The 21096-nt window shown below is 48.1% G+C and overlaps 1 protein-coding gene across 1 annotated transcript; it reads right to left on the reverse strand.

Moving 5' to 3' along the window:
- Positions 1-2690: 2690 nt before the first annotated feature.
- On the reverse strand, positions 2691-19574 carry LOC137160141 (caspase recruitment domain-containing protein 8-like). The gene is made up of 10 exons (XM_067558580.1): positions 19502-19574; positions 17665-17730; positions 16668-16724; positions 16099-16178; positions 12916-12980; positions 11903-12126; positions 7706-7959; positions 5581-5709; positions 4650-4791; positions 2691-2818 (listed from the first exon to the last, which is right to left on the reverse strand). Exons 1-10 carry the CDS (start codon positions 19572-19574, stop codon positions 2691-2693), a joined length of 1218 nt encoding a protein of 405 aa, XP_067414681.1.
- Between the last annotated feature and the right edge of the window lie 1522 nt (positions 19575-21096).

The following is a 21096-nucleotide window of genomic DNA, read 5'->3' on the forward strand; positions in this document are numbered from 1 at the left end:
CGGTTCCCTTGGAGGGAACATATTATTTCTTGTCCGTCCTTTTACATGTCAGTGGGTGATGGGGTTTGCCAGATGATGTTGGTGTGCTCCATCAGCTCTTCGACCATTGGAAGAGCTATTTTGGATGAGGCCGCGGTGTGCAGGATTTTAAGGAGGTTGGGGCAAGTCTTGGATACTTCCTCAAATGGAATCTTGAGTTCTTGTGCAACTCTCTTAAACAGGTCTTGGAACTGCCTGAAGTCATCAGCAGGTGTGTGTGTGTGTGTGTGTGTGTGTGTGTGTGTGTGTGTGTGTGTGTGTGTGTGTGTGTGTGTGTGTGTGTGTGTGTGTGTGTGTGTGTGTGTGTGTGTGTGTGTGTGTGTGTGTGTGTGTGTGCTGGTATTATGGCTTCGTCTGGTGACGAAGAAGAGTAGTGTACTGTAGGAGAGGTGTCCTGCTCAGTTATGTCCTCCATCTTTTCTATGGATTCAGGGGAGGTTCAAGAACCAGTTGGGCTGAACAAGACAGGGACCTGGTTCTGTCCCTGTGGGAGCTCAGGTGTCTGCTGTAGCCCCTTGCATAGTGTGACCATGGGTCCCAGTTAGCCCAGTGTACTGGGTATGGCATGGGTGGTCTGAATTAAGGTGATGCATACCACAGATGTCTGTGATATCTTCTATGTTCCCTTCGTTTTGAGGAGGAGATGGTGGACCTGTGAGGTAAGGAGTATTGGGGTGATAAAACTCCTTCCTCTTCATTGTCTTCATCTCTGCTTGAGAATGGTATTGGAGACATAGTTTCATGTGGCGGTGGGGATGTGTCTGTTCCAAATACTGATGATTGAGGTGTGGAGGTCACCACTAAATCCTCCTCATGTAAATGATGTGTCTTCACCTTATGCTTTTTATCAGTCATCGACATGGGTGTCATGGATTTACTTGGTGCTGTCAATTGAGTCAGTGTCGGTGTAGTCGGCTGTGATATCATCAGTGCATCAATGTGAGTCGGTGCCACGCCCACGGTTGGTACCGACCTATGGTCGGTGCCACGCTAGCTGTCAGTGCTGTAGTAGTGAGTGGAGCCGTTTTTGTACTCGGCGCTGTGATAGTTTTCGGTGCCAATGTTTGTCCTTTCAATGCTGTGGTGGAGGAGGACATTTTAGTTTCAGACTTCAACTTCACACCACATCCTTGCGTATCCTTCGGTGCTGTTAATGCAATGGTACCTGAAGGGTCTGGTGCAACCATTGGTCTGGGGTTGGTGCGCTCTGCTTTTTTGGCGGGCTTTTAGGAGAAGCCAAAGCCCTTTTCCGTGGTGGGGTGAAGTTTCATGACCAGGATCAGAGGCGGGTCTCAGGGACTTTTCCATCCAAATCAGTTTGAATCAGAGATCCCTGTCTCTCCTGGCCCTAGCCTTTAGATTTTTACAGTGGGAACACTTTTGCACTGTGTCCCCCTCACCAAGGCATCAGATGCACTGGGAATGCCTGTCTGATGCCGGCATGGCGCCCCTACAGGACTAGCATCTTTTGAAGCCTGGGGAGCCAGGCATGGCGATATCCCCTCAGGGAGACAATTAGTGTATTCTAGGAAAAATTAAATTCAGGGGAAATTAGGTTTTTTTTAAACTAGGGAGAGGTAAATGACTTCAACTGACTAAATTAGTATTAAATGAATGATAACTCTACACCAGTGAATGATAACTCTACACCAATGCTAACACTACACCAAACTTTTCTCTGCCATTGGCACACCTTGATATCTTTAATTATTTTGAGGCACACCACCATATAGTCTCCAAATTAACTCATGAATATTCATGAGCCAATCCAGAACTCTTCAATTAGTTTTTCAAACAATTCCGTGGCACACTTACTCAGGTCTGGCAGCTCACCAGTGTAACACAGCACACCGGTTGGGAAACACGGTTTTACATTATTTATGCACTAGAACGACCTATGATGAGAATTGCTGCGGGCTCCAATGATTGAGAAGGAACTGAGGGGCTTGGGTCACTTGTGCGCAGCTTGAAGCACCAACAGCACTGCGAGATGAGCTGTGCATGTGAGACCCGAACGGGCACTGCTGATGGAAATCTCTGACCTGGGACCTGAGGACACTCCAAACACCTGAAGTGGAGCACCCACAGTGACACCATTCAAAGGAGAAGCTGCGTATTAACCCCCCTCCGTGCAGACAAGCTCTGAGAGGAGGGGCAGCTGCCTCCATCTATTTCCCCTCAAGCTCTCCAACCAGGTGCCTTTGTTTGTCCTTCAGCACCAGATAGAGCTGATCTTTGCAGTATGTGTCCCAGCTCGGGACCAGCTCATACAGCTTCCGCATCTTCTCCGGTTTGGTTTTCTCAGCTCTGACATGCTGGTATTGTTCATTGTCCAGAACGGGGCCAAGCAGTGAATCCAGGATGCTGTGCACTTCAGTCACCCGCTGGATCAGCTGTTCTCGGTGCTGGTCAACAAAATGTGTGTCTGGGTGGAAGAGAGAGAATGAACTGGGGTTTGTTAACATGTTTGCTAATATAAATCTTTACATTTCCCTAGTGAATTTCATCCCAGCACTTTGCAGTCCAGATACAGAGGAATTGCTCACCCAGTGCCAGAATGCAGCCACCTCTGGGGTGAGGTGTAGTAGCAATGCTGAACATGTGGACAAGAAAAGACCTCAATAGGGATTTCTCCATCTGATTTCTTTGCTTCAGAAGTGAGAAATCAGTTGGTGTGAGAGAAGAATTGGATTAGAAACTGGCATTTGCAGCTCTGTGAATCCCTGCTCACCTGTCCGCCTCTCAGTCTCAGTGTATGAAACAGAAGGTGTCAGGTCCTCTGGAAGAAAAAGGGAAAGAAAGAGCAGTTATTTACTTTTCCCTAATATATCACATGGGGCCTTTTTAGACTTGATTGGCTTGAGAGGCGCTGAGGTCACAGATTTACACCAGAGTCGCTGAGATGAGAATCCAGCCCTGACTCCATTGACGTCAGTGGAGTTGCTGAGATCAGAATCTGGGCTGAGCTCTATCCCAGAGGGTCTCTCCCAAACAGAGTCCCTGGTTTCGAGAGAAAAGGAAGCACCAAAGCTGCTGAGAGTCTGAACTTGGGAGACTTCACTCCACAATGAGGTGGCCTAAAGATCAAATGCTACCTGTCCCCATCCTGTAGGGCAGTGGTCCCCAAACTGTGGGGCACGCAACCCAAAGGGGGCACAGAGGAATGTTCGGGGGGGGGGGGCGCCGCTGGGAGGGAGTGCATGGAGGGAGTACCAGCCCTGCTTCCATCCCTGCTCCACTTCCAACCTTGCTCCTCCCCCAACCCCATCCAGCCCCAGTCCTACTCTGCCTCCAGGCCCAGCTCCACCCTCACTCTCCCTCCGCCCAGACCATCTCTACCTCTAACCTTCTCCATCCCCAGTTCCACCCCCAGCTCTGCCTTCAGTCTCTGCTGCCGAGGAAGCCTTGGCAGTGCACAGTGACAGATTCTGTTCCTGGTGAGGGAGAGGTAGGACTGGAAAAGGTTGAGCACCACTGCTGTAGGGAGACCAGATGTCCTGATTTTACAGGGACAGTCTTGATATTCAGGGATTTGTCTTATATAGGTGCCTATTACCCCTCACCCCTGTGCTGATTTTCACACTTGCTAACTGATCACCCTACCATCCTGTGATCTGCTCCTGAGAAAATCCATGATCAAGAGAGCAAAGATATTACAATGCACGGCAAGTGTGTTTTGTGCTCTCATGCCCTCTGCTGGAAGGAATCAGATCTGTTTAAGTATGTATCATGGGCCCTGATAGTGAATACATATAGATCATGCATATTTATATTGTACTACACCCAGCAAGTGGGCAGTTCTGTTAACCAAGTGGATGATGTTATTCCCAGAGTTCTGTTCACCAATGCTAAGCTGTATCTCCCACAATACTTTGCAAGAAGTATTTGGCAAAGCTAATAGAAAACCTATCAAAAGCAAGATATGTTAATTGTATGTCTTAGTGCAAGCTTAGCAGGTGCTTTCATGGGCCACTTCTTTGGACTGTTGTGTTCAAACCGAGATATGGGAAAGTTACAGGGAAGTATAAAGACAAAACTGGCAGAAATTTAAGCTTTAAGTGCGGTGCACTTCACCTGTAAACAACCACACTATAAATATGGCTGAGGTGAGGATGTATCTTTGAAGCAAACCTACTGTGTCAGGTCAACCCTGTGATCACTTCCCAAAAGGCTATGTATGACTTTTTTTGTGCACTGAACTGTCTTTAGACAGTAAATATTTGGCTAATCTGGGTTATTTGGTCTCTTAAATATTTTTCATGATGAACCATAAGTGCAGTCCAACAACTGGCTATGCATTCAGCAACAGCCCTAGACATCTTATAGCTAGTGGGGATTTATCTTCACTTCTGAGGTTTGCCACAGCTGAATGTGAGCCCTATATCCAAGTGGTCACTGTGCAATTCCAACTGTTCACAGTTTCCAGCAGCCGGACAGCAGTGAAGCTGTCATCAGTCACAGATTTAGGGCAATAATCTTTGAGTTCTATACCCTGCTGGCTTTCCCTGAGTTGCAGTCCCCTCACACCAAAGGTATGTGCCAGCCATCATGAGAGATGGTGGCTGGAAGCTGCCGACATAAATATCTCCCCACTGCCAGGCTGAACCTACCTGGTCTGACAATAGCCTCCCAGATTAGTTTCCCAACCTTTTTCTCCACAAGACTGAGCTCCAGATCCTCCTTGACATTCTTAGTGTAGATTTCTGTGAATGGTTGAAGAGCTTCTGCAGGTCTATCCAAAAATGGCAGTTCCTGCAGGAAAACCAAGAGCGATATTAGGGGTGACCACCTACTTCCACTTCAAGCAAGCAGGATTGGGAAAGGGGGTGAGGTGTGGTAGTCAGAGCTGATCATAGAGGACTTTTGCATCAACAAAACATTCTCCAGCCAGCCCCCATCTGTGAGAATGTGTTTGGAAATGTTCAGCATCTGTAATATGGAACCAATGACAGCATGTGCATTCTTCACTGAGTATCAGACCTCAATGTGATCAGTACTTGGTATTAGCAATTGGTTACATCAGCAGTACAGTTTTAGTACACTAATACCATACACTTGACACTTCCTTTTCCTTCCACGGATTCCAAAGCTCTTTACTAAGCAGGGTCAGTTTCATTATCCCCATTTTACAGATGGGGAAACTGAGGCACACAGCCAGATGGAGGGAGTAGACCCAGTGAATCCTGACTCCCAGGACTCTGCTCTAGTCACTGTACCACCCACTCCACTCCCTGCAGCACAGTGAACCCTGGCGCTGTGATGGGGCTTTGGGACCAGCACTGATTCCAGAGGGAGAGTGTGTCTCCTACTCCACTCCCTGCAGAACAGTGTCCCCTAGCTGCATGCTGGGGCGCAGGGATCAGCACTGATTCCAAAGGAAGAATGTCCCCTATTGGGCCCCCCACCTCCGCCCAGCAGCACAGGCCCCCTTACACCACACTAGAGCATTGGGGTCAGCACTGATTCAGAGATCTGTGCTTTACCCAGCTCCTGCAGCCCAGCACTTTTGAACTCCATGCTCACTTCCCTCCTTTTGCTTACCTTGGGTGTCACTCTTATCTCCGATGGACTGGACACAATGTGGTGAGAGCCAAAGCGCAGGGGCTCAGAGGTGAAATGAGGCTTGGACACAAACCATGACAGGCACTTCTTTTCATAGACCTCCACTGCCTGTGAAACATAAGCACAGTCATGTTTGGGAGATACAAAAGAGAAAACACTGCAGAAGCACCTCAGCCAGAACTGTCAGGGTCCTGGTTCCTGTTCTCCTTCACAGCTGCCTTGGAGGGAAGGGTCTTTGTTAAAAATGAAAGGAGAAAAACCGATCTGGTTTAAGACCCAGATTGTGACCTTGTAAGAAGATTCATTATTGTCATGTTGACCATAATGTAATTTATAGCAATCAATTTAATATGACAGATTTTGCCCTTTTTTTATAAATTGACTGCAAACAGACTGATTTACTCAGATTTGTTAGTTATTTGAAATTATTTGCTATTACTTATCTAAATTACTGATTTCAGTTATTGGAGAATTATCAGAGCACAGAACTTGTGATCAGAACAGAGCATAATATTCCTCATTCTCTGATACTTTGTGTGAAAGTAGGAGATCGTTTCCCAGGAGCAATATCAAGCTCCTGAAAGTAAAATTATCTGAGTGAAGGTCATGAAGACAGCTAGTCTCCAGTAAAATGCTTCACTCTGCTCTCCTAGGCCAGTTATCTTTCAACAGCTGCATGCCCTGTTGTGAGATTTTCCTTATTATATGGTGGCAATGGCAAGTAAATGTGGGTCACACCAATTGTACACTGTGGTTGGTTTTCAGTTACTGTAGAAAGGTCCCTCTGAACCCAGCATTGAATCCTGCCTCTGCCTCAGTTTCCCTCTCTCTAACAGTTAATTTCTGGCATCCAACACTTTATATCACTGAGGTGACTTAACTGTCTAGATGGCCCAGGTATAAAGCAAAGAATTGAAACCACACACAAATCTTCCACCCCAAGCACAGCCCTTCCTCTGTGGGTCTATCTTCTCCCCAGAAGCCATCCAGCCCATCTGGGCTCAGCTTCTAGCCTTATTAGGGTCTCCTCAGTCTCTTCATCCTCCTCTTGTTCATAGGGGTAGCCGGTCCCCTGCGCAGGGTGGCAACACAGAACCTGCACTCTCCCTCTCTCGTGGGTTCCCAGCCCTAGGAACGCTAAACAACCAGGTGTCTGTCCTGTAATCTAGACTGCCTTGCTTCTTCCTGCACACTGTCAGCTCTCCAGCTTTGGATGGAGCAATGAGTGCCAGGTCTTCTCTCCCTGGAGTCTCCGTGATCTGTTTGCCCAAAGACTGTTTTTATCCCCCCAACAGGCCTGGTTTAGTCACAAGACTCTGTCCAGTGAGTCTCCCCTTAATTCCTCTCACCTGGGAGGTCAGCCCCAGCCCTCATTAATGGCCAGCTCACCCCATGAGAGTTGTGTCAAGCTGGGGATCCTATCTGTACAACTTATGAATTCTGGTTGATATTATGGAGCTATTGTGACATGTTACTGTGAAAAACTGTGACATCATGAATAGCTCTCTGTATGTGGATTCACCATGGACTAGCAGGGTTGGGTTAGCTCCTCCTAGAACAGATACACTAGGAAGGTGTTTAAGGATAATGACGGTGCTACGACTGTACAAAAGTTATGCGAAAGAACAACTACATCCCAAGAGAAAAGATATTTCCTCCTCTGTCTGAGGGGGCATTTTTTGAAACAATGAAAAGTTAGCAAGAGTTAGAATAAAGAACAGCAGGTGTTGGAAAGGGGCACGTAAGCTAGGAAGACACACAGGAAACTTTGGGAAGGAGAAAGGAAGGTCACAGGAGCTGAGGAAGAAGCCTTGATGAGGGAGAAGCAACCCAGCATGGAGCAGCTGCAAGACCTGCCTGCTTTCCCCAGCCCAGACCGTCTCCCAAGGGAAGGGGGAGCTAGTGAGGGGCATTGCAGCTAAGACATTTACTGTATTGTTTTCTATATGATCTGTGCTCTCTTGTGCTTCACATGATTAAGTGAAAGAGAAATAATGAGATAGTCTCTGGGCAAAGTGTCTTGTGTGTGTTGTGTGCTTCACAACTGCCATATTGTCCCTGAGAGACTTCACCAGTAAACCATTAGGCTCACACTATAGGTTACCTTAACCCGTGAGATGTCGTCGGGTATCAGGTAGAGATGGAGGGTTAGATTAACTTTCTTTTGTGCCTGGTAGAGCAGTACATTGGAATGGATCAGAGGACTCTGATCAGAATTCTTCCTCCACCAAAGCAATCCGGTCAGAGAGAAGCTGGGGTTCTCCCACACAGTGTGGAACGGCCTCACCTGCGCTGGACTCTCCAGGGTCATCCCCTCGTCAACAAAATGGGCGATCTGCATTCGGGAGTTGTTGGCCTCTGTCAGTGGGTCACAAAGCAAACAAGGTTCCGTTAGCCTGTCCTGATTCTCTTGCTGTCAGAGAGGCAGCATGTCCATCTGAGTTCTGGAAACATCCATCCCCGCAGCTCTGGGGGCTGCTGGGATTCCGCACTGACAAGGTCCGTCAGGCACCTCCCTCCACTGCTTGCCTTGATCCCCATTCCCAAGGACATCTCGGCCCTCTGCTCGCCTGATTGTGTATTAACCCCCTGTAATGCTGTATGACTGAAATATGGCCATGTATATCATCAATATTGCCGCTGTTGGACATTTGCAACAAATCTGGTACAAAGTGTGTCATGTAAGGTGTCAATGGAAAAGTTATGATTTGCTAAGTATGATTATCCTGTTTATATGCATTTATCCTTTTTGTATCTGAACTTATAAATAATGACTATGTACTGGCATCCTACATATGTGCTGTATTCCTGGGTAATACCAACCAGGTAAAAATCTATATTGAAGCCAGACAGCTTCGTGTTGGTGGCCCATTGATGACACTTAACTCTCACAATATGCCATAGACATCCATTCCACCCTGCTGGGTCTTCATGCTGATGCCTCGGCCTCCGACTGGCCAATGGCTACCCCCTGTGAGTCAGTAAGCCATGTAAGGACATGAATATGCTCATGTGACCCTAGACTCCATCTTGTGCCAGTAACTTTCCACAAACAGGGGCTGTGAGCTGTGTTTTGAACCAGTAAATTTCCAGGCATATGGCAAAGGATATAAAAGGCCCCTGAAATGACTCCATCTTGCCTCTTTCCTGCTCTGATTCTCTGGATTGTGGACTTACAACTACAAGGAGTATATTTGAACGATGGACTGAGTACCTTCCAATCTTTTGGAAGTTACCCAAGACTTTACAAGCCAGCAATCTATTCCATCACTGCTACAAATCTGAAATAAGAACATTGCAATTACTGTACGTATATGGTCTATTAACCATTTAACTCTCTTCTTCTTTTCTCTTATATATATACACACCTTTAGATTTTAGTTACTGAAGGATTGGCAGCAGCGTGATTACTGGGTAGGATTTGAGTTATATGTTGACCTGGCTATGGGGCTGATCTCTTGAGATCAGAAGAACCCTTTGTTTGATTAAATTTGATTTTCAATAACCATTTGTTATAAAGTGTAGTGTCAAGATGGTGAAATAAGGGCTGGAATGTCTAAGGAGATGGCATTTTTGACTTCTTGTTAACCAGCGTAGTGAGACAGAAGTTTTACTTTTGTTACTGGTTTGGTATAAACTAATCATAGAATCATAGAATATTAGAGTTGGAAGGGACCTCAGGAGGTCATCTAGTCCAACCCCCTGCTCAAAGCAGGACTAACCTCAGCTATGATAGAATGATAGAATAACCACCAGTTTGGGGTGAGTCTGCCCTATTTCTTAGCAGTTTGTCCTGAATCTAGCACGCTCAGCTGTGACCCACTGAATCACAGTGACACTTAACTCCTTAATTTATTAATGATCTGGAGGATGGGGTAGATTGCACCCTCAGCAAGTTTGCAGATGACACTAAGCTAGGGGGAGTGGTAGATACACTGGAAGGCAGGGATAGGATAAAGAGTGACTTAGACTTAGACAAATAAGAGAATTGGGCCAAAAGAAATCTGATGAGGTTCAACAAGGACAAGTGCAGAGTCCTCCACTTAGGACGGAAGAATTCCACGCGCTGCTACAGACTGGGGACCACTGGCTAGGCAGCAGTTCAGAAGAAAAGGACCTGGGAGTTACAGTGGACAAGAAGCTGGATATGAGTCAACAGTGTGCCCTTGTTGCCAAGAAGGCTAGCAGCATATTGGGCTTTATTATTAGGAGCATTGCCAGCAGATTGAGGGAAGTGATCATTCCCCTGTATTCGCCACTGGTAAGGTCGCATTTGGAGTATTGTGTCCTGTTTTGAGCCCCCCACTACACAAAGGATGTGGACAAATTGGAAAGAGTCCTATGGAGGGCAAAAAAAAAAATATTAGGGGGCTAAAGCACATGACTTATGAGGTGAGGCTGAGGGAACTAGGCTTGTTTAGTCTGCAGAAGAGACGAATGAGGGGGGATTTGATAGCAGCCTTTAACTACCTGAAGGGGGGTTCCAGGGAGGATGGAGCTAGACTGTTCTCAGTGATGGCAGATGACAGGACAAGGAGCAATGGTCTCAGGTTGCAGTGGGGGAGGTCTAAATTGGATATTAGGAAAGACATTTTCACTAGGAGGGTGGTGAAGCACTGGAATAGGTTACCTAGGGAGGTGGTGGCATCTCCATCCTCAGAGGTTTTTAAGGTGCGGCTTGACAAAACCCTGGCTTGGATGGCTTAGTTGGGGTTGGTCCTGCTTTGAGCAGGGAGTTGGACTAGCTGAGATCCTGAGGTTCCTTACAACCCTCATCTTCTATGATTCTGTGACATCCCCGGATATCCAGGCAGTCACTCTGCAGTGCACATTCTGATCGTGGAAATGGGAGCAAGATCCTGTAAGATCTATGCTCCCAGGTCATAACCAAAGCTCACAGTCCAGTCATTCTTTGTAAATTACTTTGAGGCATAAGCTCTGGATGAAAAGGCCTGTGTTATTATCACACAGTAGTAGAGGCAGTGCTAAGATAAGATTGCCTTACATTTCCCATTATAAGATCCTCTTTTCAGTTGCTTATAACTTTGCTAAACTTTAACCAATTGGGCAGAATTTTCCCATACCAGGTCCCTGCCTCAGATGGATTCCCCTACCCTGCAATTTCAGAAAAAATGGTTCAGCCATTTCCAAGAATGCGATAAAGGAAAACTTACATTGTTTTATTGCTATTAAAAGAATTCTTTCACCTGTTCCTTTGTGAAGCTCAAGCACCTCCATGATTAGCAACAGGGACCTAAATTTGGCAGGGGGATGCATATGTGCCAGGGAAGTGCCCTTTGCTGTTCCTGTGAAAATCCACCCACATTTGGCTGAGTTATAAGCCTTTGAAAACATCTGTTTGCACATGCTCAGTAGAAACTTGTTAGAGTGTGCCAGCTAAACCCCGATGACTCCATCTGCACTGGGCATGCTCCAGACTTGGGGGTGGAGGGGCTGAGCTGTGCTCTCCCTGCAACTTATCCTCCCAACAGCCAACGGCTGCTGTGACACTAGCTATCAGAACTGAGAGCAGGGAGCCTCTCTCTCCTGTGCTATCAATGCTCCCCCGTGGGCACCCAGGCACGTCAGAGGAGGAGGCCAAAGGGGGACAGAGTCAGATCGGGGGTACAGGCAGAGAGAACATCTTGGGATGAGGTGCCTGTGGAGTGTGACAGGGATTGGGAACAGGTGGGGAGGGAGATAGGAATCAAATGAGGATCTGGGAGTGAGGGGGCAGCTAGAAAAGACTAGGATTGGCTGAGCAAGGAGAATGGAACTGGGATGACTAGCTGGAGGGGGGATGGAGAGACAGGACTGGAACAGGGACAGGGGCAGAAGGGTCTGTGACCACAAGCCAACACTCCCCACCAGCACCTGGAATGGAACCCAGTATTCCTAATTCTCAACCTTCCTCTGCTGTCAGCAAATGGCTGTGAACCTGTGGGGTAAGTGTGTGTCCCCATCCCCCTCAATGGCTGGTCCACAGAGAAGATGACAACTTACTATTGCTAACAGTTACTCACAGAGGGGGCTGAATTAAGATTGCATAGGCAGCCTTAATTCTGGCATTTCCTAACTTTGAGTGCTCAACTTTGCAACCTTAACATTCTTTTAACATAGAAAAGACTATGTCATTATATGAATAGCTGTGGTTATTATTGTTCTTTAAGGGTATGATTATGAGTCATAGGCACTTTTCACTGGCAACTCTGCTTTTAGGCTACAATCAGGTTGACCATGATTGTTAATACGATTACAAAGGTGATTACAGTCACACTTTTGAGTCTGATTCTGACCGTACCTCTGAGACACAGGAAGTGCGGGAAGTGAACAGCTGTCACAGTCTCAGCCGGCTCCAACCTGATGTCAAACAAAGGGCCAGCCACCATCCATTGCTCCTTCTGAGATTCACTCAGATGCTGACTCCAGGAGCCAAATCCGTATTGGATGGTCACTTCTGCCTTCACCTCAAACTCCAGTTCAGTTTCAGAGCAACGGAACCAGCCTGCCCTAGAGAAACGAACCCTGCGTATCAGGGGGTGACAAGAGGAGGGGAGAGAATGATTAGAAAGTGTTAGGTAGAACCAGCCCAGTTTTGGTTTAACTTGCAATAAGTGCCATCTCTTCCATTTCTCATGGACTTTTCTTTTGATATATATAAAATGAGGGGAAAGATGGGAGAAATTAGTAATACCTTTCCCCCTTCTTTAGCACCCAGGGTCAAAAGACTTCAAAGTGCTTTACAGTTGTTAATAAATTAAGCATCATCAATCGCACTAGGAGATGGGCATGTAACATTTGATGGAGGGGGAAGCTGAGGAACACAGAAGTGGGTGACTTGCCATCAAGGCCACACAGACAATCAGTGGCAGAGCCAGGGACATCACCAGTCCCCCTTAGAGCTTAGACTAGAGTGCTGGAGTCCTGAATCCCAGTCCCCTTTCTCTAACCTACTAGACCCATCTTCTCAGAGTCATTAATAGATTTCAGAGGTCCCTCACGTAACATATGAAGGCTCTCGTCCCCACCCTGGCAGTTTCTATGGGGGTACAGCCCTGTGTTATGGGCTGGCAAAATATCCTAAAGTGTTTGCTCCAATAAACTAGATGGGTCCTCTCCAGTGAAGCAGCTTGATCTACATCACACTTAATAGTGCTTTCCTCTGTCTATTGTACTGATTGTACTGACTGTATCTGTTTATATTGAGCCTCTTCCTATGGGATGCTCAGCACTGTGTGATAGGGTCTGGCCTGTGCTCCCAAACACAGACAGCTGCAGAGGGCGTTACTCCAAACTCCCAGCCCCAGCGCTCACCTGTACATCTCCTGGTTCCCATCTGGGTCCTGAATAATCTCTGGTTTTACTTCTTCTGAAAGATCCTAAAACACAGGAACAGGTGTTAAAGCTGTGCCAATGGGTATTTCCCACTGGATTATAGTGGACTGTCGGAATTGCTCTAGTTAAGGTTTACACCAGCTTTCTGTTTAAGCTTGACTCTTCTAAATGCACTAAAATCTGCATGGTTATTCACATTGTCTTGAAATTTGGTATGCCTTGTGGGGATGATGGCTAAGGTTAGGGATCCAAATTTTGTGGCCAATTGACCATGGGGTTCCTGAAAAAAATGGTTTTCCTAAAGCTCATGAGTTCTATTAATGTATTTTCCCCCCAGATAGGGCACAGACCAGGGCTGGGATTGTGTGTTACACGAGGGTCTCAGTCACTTGAGAGTTACCATCACAGTGCATGTCACCTAGTACCCATGGGGTAGTGTGACAGAGTGCGGGGAGTTAACAGGTGAGCCAGCGCTCTGATCACTCTGACACAAAGGGGTTCTATCCCCTCTCTCTGAGACCAGGATCTGGGGGCTGCCCCCTATCAGGGTGTATGAGGCCATCTTCTCCCCCCCTCCATATAAGCAGGGATCTGGAGAGCCATGCCTCTCTGTAGGTGACAGAATAAGTGGAGGAAGGAGGCTGGATTGGAGGGGAGGTGGACTGGGTGGACCTGTGGCATGGCTGGGGGAGCCTGACTGAAGTATTTTGGGGGGAAGGGTGCAGCTCAGACTACATAAACAAGGTAGAGTGTGGCCTACCAGTAAGCTGCTGCCTGTGATATGTTCACACAGCAGGAGACACCAAGAGAGCAACTTCTTACACGTTAATGGCTTCTAGAGTGCAACTAATGTCTTAATGAGATGGAAAGAGTGAGCTGGCAATGTTGGTGGGGCTATGTGTTGTGGAGAATGGTTGGGCAGAGGCTGGAAAAGGAGAGGTACCCAGTCACCAACCAGGTGCTTAAAAGTTACTGTAACAACCATGGAATAAAACTGTCTAGTTTGGGACGCACACCATGGCTGAGATTTCTCTCACCAACCTATTAGCAACAGTACATTGCAAACATTTCACAGCATGACCATTATCCCCATTCCACTATAACAAAATGTACAGGGGGAAAAGCATTGAGGAATCACAGAGCAACTGTGTGGCCTAGGGAAGAGACCACTGGACTGGAACTATTCCTAGCTCTGCCACTAGCCTGCTGGATAACTTTGGGCAAGTCACATCTTCTCTGTGCCTCAGTTTCCCATCTGTGTAATGGGGACATTGCTGTACAGTTCTTGGAGATCTATTGATGAAACACACTGTATAAAAGTGAGGTCTTTTTGTTATATCTACCCTCAGTAGAGAATTAACTGCAACCCTAGGCATGCCCACAACTGTCTAAATGACCTCTGACTCTCACATTTCTCTTTCTTTCTTTTTTTTTTTTAAGTAGGAAATTCACTAAAAGAGCCTACAATAATGCAGAGTTAAGGTTGCCCATAGGCATCTTAGGCTGTCCCAGAATGTCCAGTTCAGCAAAACCAAAGCCTCTGCAAACCAGAAAATACAGAGTTAAGGTAAATACTCACAAAACCTTAACTCTGCCGTCCTGGAGCTGGCAATAGCCACCAGCAATTATCTGCATGTACTCCAGCTGCATTCACTGTTGGGTTTAGTTGTATAGAATTGGGAGCTGTTAGCTGGAGCAGCTTGATTTGAATGTAATACGAAGGGATGTGGGTCTGAGCCCTCTGTGTGTGATCAAAGGAAAGAGGTGCATGTATAGCTTGAGGATGTATCAGTAGCAGGGCACAGGGGCCTTCTTGCCATGGGGGTTGTCAGCAGTGAGGGGGGATATGAGAGCAGTCTGTGTTCAATGAAGTGTAAGTGAAAGCAGACGGAATCCTGTGGGTAAGGGTTGTAAAAAAGGGGGCAAAGGGGTTAAAATTTAACAAGTGAGGGGTTCTTTTTGGGGAGTGTTGAGCAGGTGCAGGCAGCTCCTGTTGAATTCAACTGTCACAGCTGGGTTGTGGGCAGTCAGACTTAGTGGTCAGAGACAGAATTCATAGTCACAAGACAGGAGTCAAAAGTCTGCTGGGTCAGGAGACCAGAAGCAGGAGAAAAACTAGAGTTCAGGAACCACAAGCCAGAAGCTAGGAGTCAAGCTAGGTCAGGAAAGAAAAGGTTACCCACCCTGTGCAGTAACTGAGCTACTCTGAGATTTTCGGTAGCTGTGCCCCCTTGGGACGCACATGTGCTCCTCTCCTGTCTCGCACCATGAACGACGGCTATGTTGTGCTGTGCAGTCCAATTGCCCTCAGTTCCTTCTCTACTGCAGAGTCCATGTCTGAACTCTGAAGCAGAGGGGAGGAGGGCTGGTACTGGAGCACTGTAATAGGGACACCCGTCGCCAATGCTAGACACAGGGATACAAACACATCTAAAGTGGAGCATCCATAGGGACACTACTGAGTGAAAAATCAAGGAGCACCCTGCACACATTCCAGAGCAGACCCCCAGTTGCTCAGAACCCAGTTGCTCTGTTCCTGCTGCTGGCTTAAGTAGGCCCAGTGGGCCAATCCACAGCTCCAGGGCACCACCAACTGCATTTCAGGCGCACAGCTTCACATTGGAACTGAGCTTCATGGATCTTAGTTAAGCCACCATCAATAGGATGCCAGGTGGAGGGTTGGAGTGTGCCTGCTCCTCTATAGATCGGGGTTTGAGACCAGCTTCCCAAAAACAAATTTTACCCTGACGAACGGAGGGTGTTTGCCTCAGTGTTACATATGTGATGTGCACAAAATACCTCTGGACTCTCTTCATTCTGTGTTCATGAAGTTTTTTATCAGTGAATAGCTCTGGTGAGGAGAGAATCTGGACAGCTGCGAGGAAGGGGCCAGCTGGGGTGCTCTTTCCAGGACATAGGGCCGTTTCCATGGCCTGGGACCCTGGCAATGTGGCTGGCAGAGGGGATTCAGTGAACAGCTGGATTCCAGACCCCTGGTCAGTTATTTCCATGGGACATTTCCCAGTGGAATGAAATGCTCAGGTCAGAGGATGCAGGGGGGAGATTCTCAGTGGTATTGTTGAGAGAAACAAATAAATTTCAAGGGAGATCAATAGACCAACAGACAGATGGGGGGCGAGGGGGAGAGAGCACAAATCCCACCTTCTCTTCTCTGGCACACCAGTCACATTTGTCCTGTCTCCAGTGGGCAGCAGCGGGACTCTGACTCCAGCTGGTCTCACCTGTGGCCGATAGGGGGGTAAATGCCCTTTCATGTCTCACATTCTCTCAGCACCAAACAAGGAGTTCCCCACCCCTGATTTGGAGTAATGGGACCTGGGCATTCCCATTGGCAAACTGCCCAGCAGACAGGTCTGTTCTCAGTGTGTGCCCAACTCTGATATTAATGCTGGACGGGGAGCCTGAGCTTGTGAGGCATGTAGGAAGGGCTCTGTGTTGGGGGAGATAGTGGGGCAGATGGGGTCAGGGAGGCTGATCGTGGTGTAAAGGGGAGAGGAGAAGGAAGGTCGTGGGGTTGAGGGAATGGAGGGAGAGGAGAGCCCAGAGACATCCTGTATGCAGCAGATATTAAACCTGATAAAGGTGATGGGGACAGTGGCTGGGTCAGAGCAATAGGCCAAGGGGACATTTGGTTTCTCTCTGCTCAGGCATCAGCAGTGCCCGTCAAGCCGCCCTCTCTCCACCTCCCGGTCAATTTCCATCTCACTCACCTGGAGCTCCCGCCATAGAATCAGTGGAGGGCAGGAGGGTCTGTTCACAGATGATCTCTGGGGAGGGATGAAATACTAACATACTGTCATCTATTTCCCCAGCCCATTCCACATCAATTGCTTCCAAAGAATATACAGGCATTCACCTCTGGTATGGGACACGGCAGCAGGTTAACAGCTGCACAAATAGGAGTTTGGGACATGAAGTGAAAGCACAGCACAAATCAACCAGCTTTGAGGCTACCTGCTTGTATGGCATTGTGATTGTCAGGAAGAAAGAGCAATTAGAGACCCCATTGATACTGTGAGGGCAGAAGCACCTTTGGCTGCAATGGGCCAGTCTATGTTAGGTAAAGAGAAGGAGAGCTATATCCTGTTCCACCCACTTCCTGCTGCCTTTATTCCTGCAGCAGGACTAGGGTCGGATTCCGTCTCTTCACTGATGAATCTCAAAAAGAAAAATGGAAACTGACAAAATTCCAACCCATCTGGGCCAGATTCTGATCACAATGACCCTAGTGTAAATCCAGAGTGACCCCACTGATGACAATGGAGTCAGGGCTAGATTCTGATCTCAGGTAGAGGGATATAATTCTGGAGTGACTCCAATATGGACTAACCCCAGGGTCACTGAGATCAGAATCTGCTTCTAACTTCATTTACTTTAGTGGGGTCACTCAAGATACCCCCATATCAGCTAAGTTCTGCACTCATTCAGGAGGACATGAATAGCTTGAAAACTGGTACTTTAAGAAGTCAGAAGGGAGTGAAATCCAGGGCACTGCCCATGTCTAATCCAGGCTGGGAAAAATGGATCCAGTCCCAGCACCATGTTGCACCTCCTTTAGGGAAACATCCAGAAGGGCTCTAGAATATTAGCCCAAGCCCCTGAAGCAACAATGCTGTGACACCCAGTCATGGAGCTGTTGTTGTCCAACCCTGCAGTGAATTTCCACCAGGGGATGTTCCAACCCCCTGGGCAATTTTGCTCACTCACCTGATGTTGAAGCCGATTCTTCAGAGGAAATTTGATCATGAAGAGCTGCCATGCCAGTTGAATGTCCTATGGATAAGAGAAAGAGTAATACAGTGCTTTTCCTCAGCAGATCCCAAAGCACTTTACAAAGGAAGCCAGTGTTTTTTTCAAACTGGAATTGATGTCTGGATCTCAGTGAGTTTTACAATAAAATTCAGGGTTAACATTTTTGCTTCAGTCATTTTGAATTTTGAAGCTGGTTAAAAAACAGCAGAATAAAATTGCAAAAACGGTTCAACTTTCCTCCAGAACTTGACACATTTCCAGCAGCCTTATGGCTGACTGATCCCTGATTGGGCACGTCTAGATACATTCACAATTCTTATACTAATAACTTGGTTCACAACATTTTAAATGAAAGAAAAAAATTGTTTTTCTTGATATATTTTTTGCTAGTACATAATTTTTTTTAAATGTCCCCAATTTTTCTGTTCAAAACTGTGAATGAATTTTGAAATTAAAATTTTGATATCTGAAAAATACTGACCAAGGTCTAGAAGTTGACAAAAGAAGCAACAAAATGATGTCATCTCTGACGTGGAGTCCAGCTCACCAGCTTTCCCAGCACCCAGACTGTCCTCACTCAGGAACTTAGTGTGAGCCTCAGGGGCATGAGACATGGGAGCCTGGTGCTTTACGAAGCCTAGTGAGACAAAGTCACCTACAGCCCATAGCCCCCTTGGCTGGATCCCCTCATAGTACGCTGTGAGCAACACTTGCTCAGCACTGCATGGGGCAGTGGGGAAAAGGGATCCTGCCCCCTTTATCTGGATTCACCCACAGGCACAATTAATAGACACATGGCACTGGGGAGCTAGTACTACAACTGGATCACACCAGGATCATCTAGTCTGAGATCCCACGCTCTCCCTGCCAGTCCAGATCAGACTCATGGGCCCATCTAGCCCGGTATCTGTTCTCACCCCCACATATGCTCTGGATTTTAACCAAGTGCTAAAATGCAGCAACTTCTAGGAGGGGACATGGCATCCTGCAGTGGCAAGGTGGTCTTAGCTGCCTGAACCCGGCTCCCTGCCTGTCCCCCCCACTCACCATGCACGTGCAAAGCTAAAAGGTCAGGGTCAGGAGGGGAGCAGACAGCTGCACCCTTTGAGAACCAGCTCCCTGCCACACAGAGTTCCCTGCTGATCTCAGACCCATCTGCTTGCCCTGGGCAGGCTCTTTCCAGCAGAGGACAGGGTGGCTCTGTGCCCTGGAGCTGTTGTGAAGGCCGGGGTTGACCAGAGGCTCTGGTGACAGGACAGTCACTAGTCCCGTGGTGCTGCTTTCCACTTGCAGAGTGCCTGGTGGCCTCCCCAGTAGAGAAGAACTGCCCATTGGCGGCTGCTGCAGTTGCTTGGGCAGAGCCAATGCCATTCATGGAATTCGTCCTCCTCACCCACACCCACCCCCCATTACTTGTGATGTACTTTCTTCTGCGCTGCTGCTGGTGGTGGCGTTACCTTCAGAACTGTGCGGCCAGAGAGCAGTGCCTGCTGCTTGAGGCGTTTGTGCTTTTTGTGGCACAGGATGACTATTTTGATCACGCTCCCATCGTGCCCCGCAATACCCATGCTATTTTTATCCTACTCTCACTATTATGGCAGCAGGTCCTGTGGGCGCCCCACTATCCCAGTTTCTTCACTCACCCCAAGAGAACCTTTTGAGCCCCCCCAGGTGGGAACCGCCCCCTCCCCCCGTTTGCACACCACTGCCCTAGGATAGCCCAAGTCCAGCCCTGCAGTGAATTGCCATTAGGGGCTATTGCATCCTGCTGGGTGATTCTGAACAAACTCACCTGATGCTGATGCCACTTCTTCACCAGAGGGAATTGGATCATGAAGAGTTTTCCTCTTCCTTGCAGGTCGCATGGCTAACCGCGCTGTACAAAGGAAGTCAATATTTTTTTCAAACTGGGATTGATGTTTGGATCTCAGTGAGATATTTTAAAAAACCAGAAACCCCTTCGCCCCTCCCCTCTTGTGTTTTCTGCAAGGCCAGCGCTGGGCGCAAAGGCTGCCGGGAGCAGAACGGGTGCAGCCACAGCGGATGTTGATACTGACCCACAGGCTGGCGTACCCACTGAGGTGAATCAGGAGGTGAAGATGTTGCTCCTTGGCTGGCCTCGCTTTGCTGGGCTGACATGAGTGAACTACTGCCCCCGCCTGCTCCCTCGACATCTCTTGAATAATTCCATTGGGGGTGGCACCCCGAAATTTGAAAACCTGTGGAAAGAGGATGGGTTTTTTTTTCAATTGCAATGACTGATTTTGGTGCTCCATGGGACAGTGGGGGACACACAGGGCCATGGTTCCACCTCCTGCCTTCCCCGTAAACACCCCGCCAGGGTGAACAGTCCCCCAGGGTCACACAGAGAGCTGCCCCTCTGGTCCCTGCAGTGTTGGGGCTGTACCCATCCCCCGTCCTTGTACAGGGCACACAAGTGACAAGGCTCCTTTGTGCCTCTTCCCCCTCCCCCCCGACTAACCCCACCCTCACGCAAGCTGCAGGGACAGGGCACTATTTAGTTCTTTATAACAAGGGATCCCTCTAGTGCCTTTTACCAAGAGGAATCCCCAGGCGCTTTACAAACTTTAGACATGTGGATTATCTGCCTTGCATTGAAATGCAGCCGTCTCTGGGGTGAAGCATGCAGAGCATTTACCGTCATGACACAAATTTCAAGCGAGAAATGAAGGCAGCAGTTTATGGCAGCTGGGAACCAGGATGGGACTCTTGATCGTGTCACTCGCTGGCTCAGAAGGGTATAGAACTGTGGTGTCGAACCAAGACACCTGCGAGTTGGATTAGGCCTCCCGATCCCTTCCTTCCAGCCCACTGCTCCCTCTGCCATCTTTGCAGGGACCCAGTCCACAGTCGAAGCAGGGCAGAAAGCACCAGAACCAGAGTGGGAGGAGCTGAGGGTGGAGCTCGGGCCTGATTGAACTCAGGCAATGGAGCCCCTCCTCCTCCTGCTGCTGCACAATCAACTCTGCCAACAGCCAGGGGCTCAGCATCAGCAAAGTGGCTGCTTCCCATATGGACCCACTGCAAGTCTGGGGAAGTGGCTGTCTCTGCTCCCACCCCCTGCTGCTTAGCCTGACACTGGGTGGCTCTGCAGATCTATGCTATCATCGGTTCTATCCTGACACACATCACCATAGTGTCTGGACACCATCCATGTCACTTCAATAGCAATGTAGCAGTGTTTATTGGACTTCATGGAGTTGCGGGCTCTTTTGAGAGTCACTAGTGCGGTCAACAGAGTTAAAGCAGCTGGGCGATTTATAGCCCTTGGGCAGGTCCTATCCTGGCACTACTGAGCTGCTTTAAAATCTGTGTCCAGACCCCATACCGCTGGGATGATTGAGGGAGAGAAGAGCTAGTGACCCT

Source organism: Emydura macquarii, unplaced genomic scaffold, assembly GCF_026122565.2.
Source record: "Emydura macquarii macquarii isolate MOO-44397 ecotype Brisbane River unplaced genomic scaffold, CSIRO-AGI_Emac_v2 contig_2141, whole genome shotgun sequence".
Classification (NCBI taxonomy): Eukaryota; Metazoa; Chordata; order Testudines; family Chelidae; genus Emydura; species Emydura macquarii.

Coding starts and splice junctions, on each gene's coding strand:
- LOC137160141 (XM_067558580.1), bottom strand. CDS start 19,574: ATGCGACCTGCAAGGAAGAGGAAAACTCTTCATGATCCAATTCCCTCT. Junction 12,981..16,098: donor GGTGTGCCAGAGAAGAGAAG/GTGGGATTTGTG, acceptor CCTGTGTTTTAG/GATCTTTCAGAAGAAGTAAA. Junction 4,792..5,580: donor AGATAAGAGTGACACCCAAG/GTAAGCAAAAGG, acceptor GTTTTCCTGCAG/GAACTGCCATTTTTGGATAG.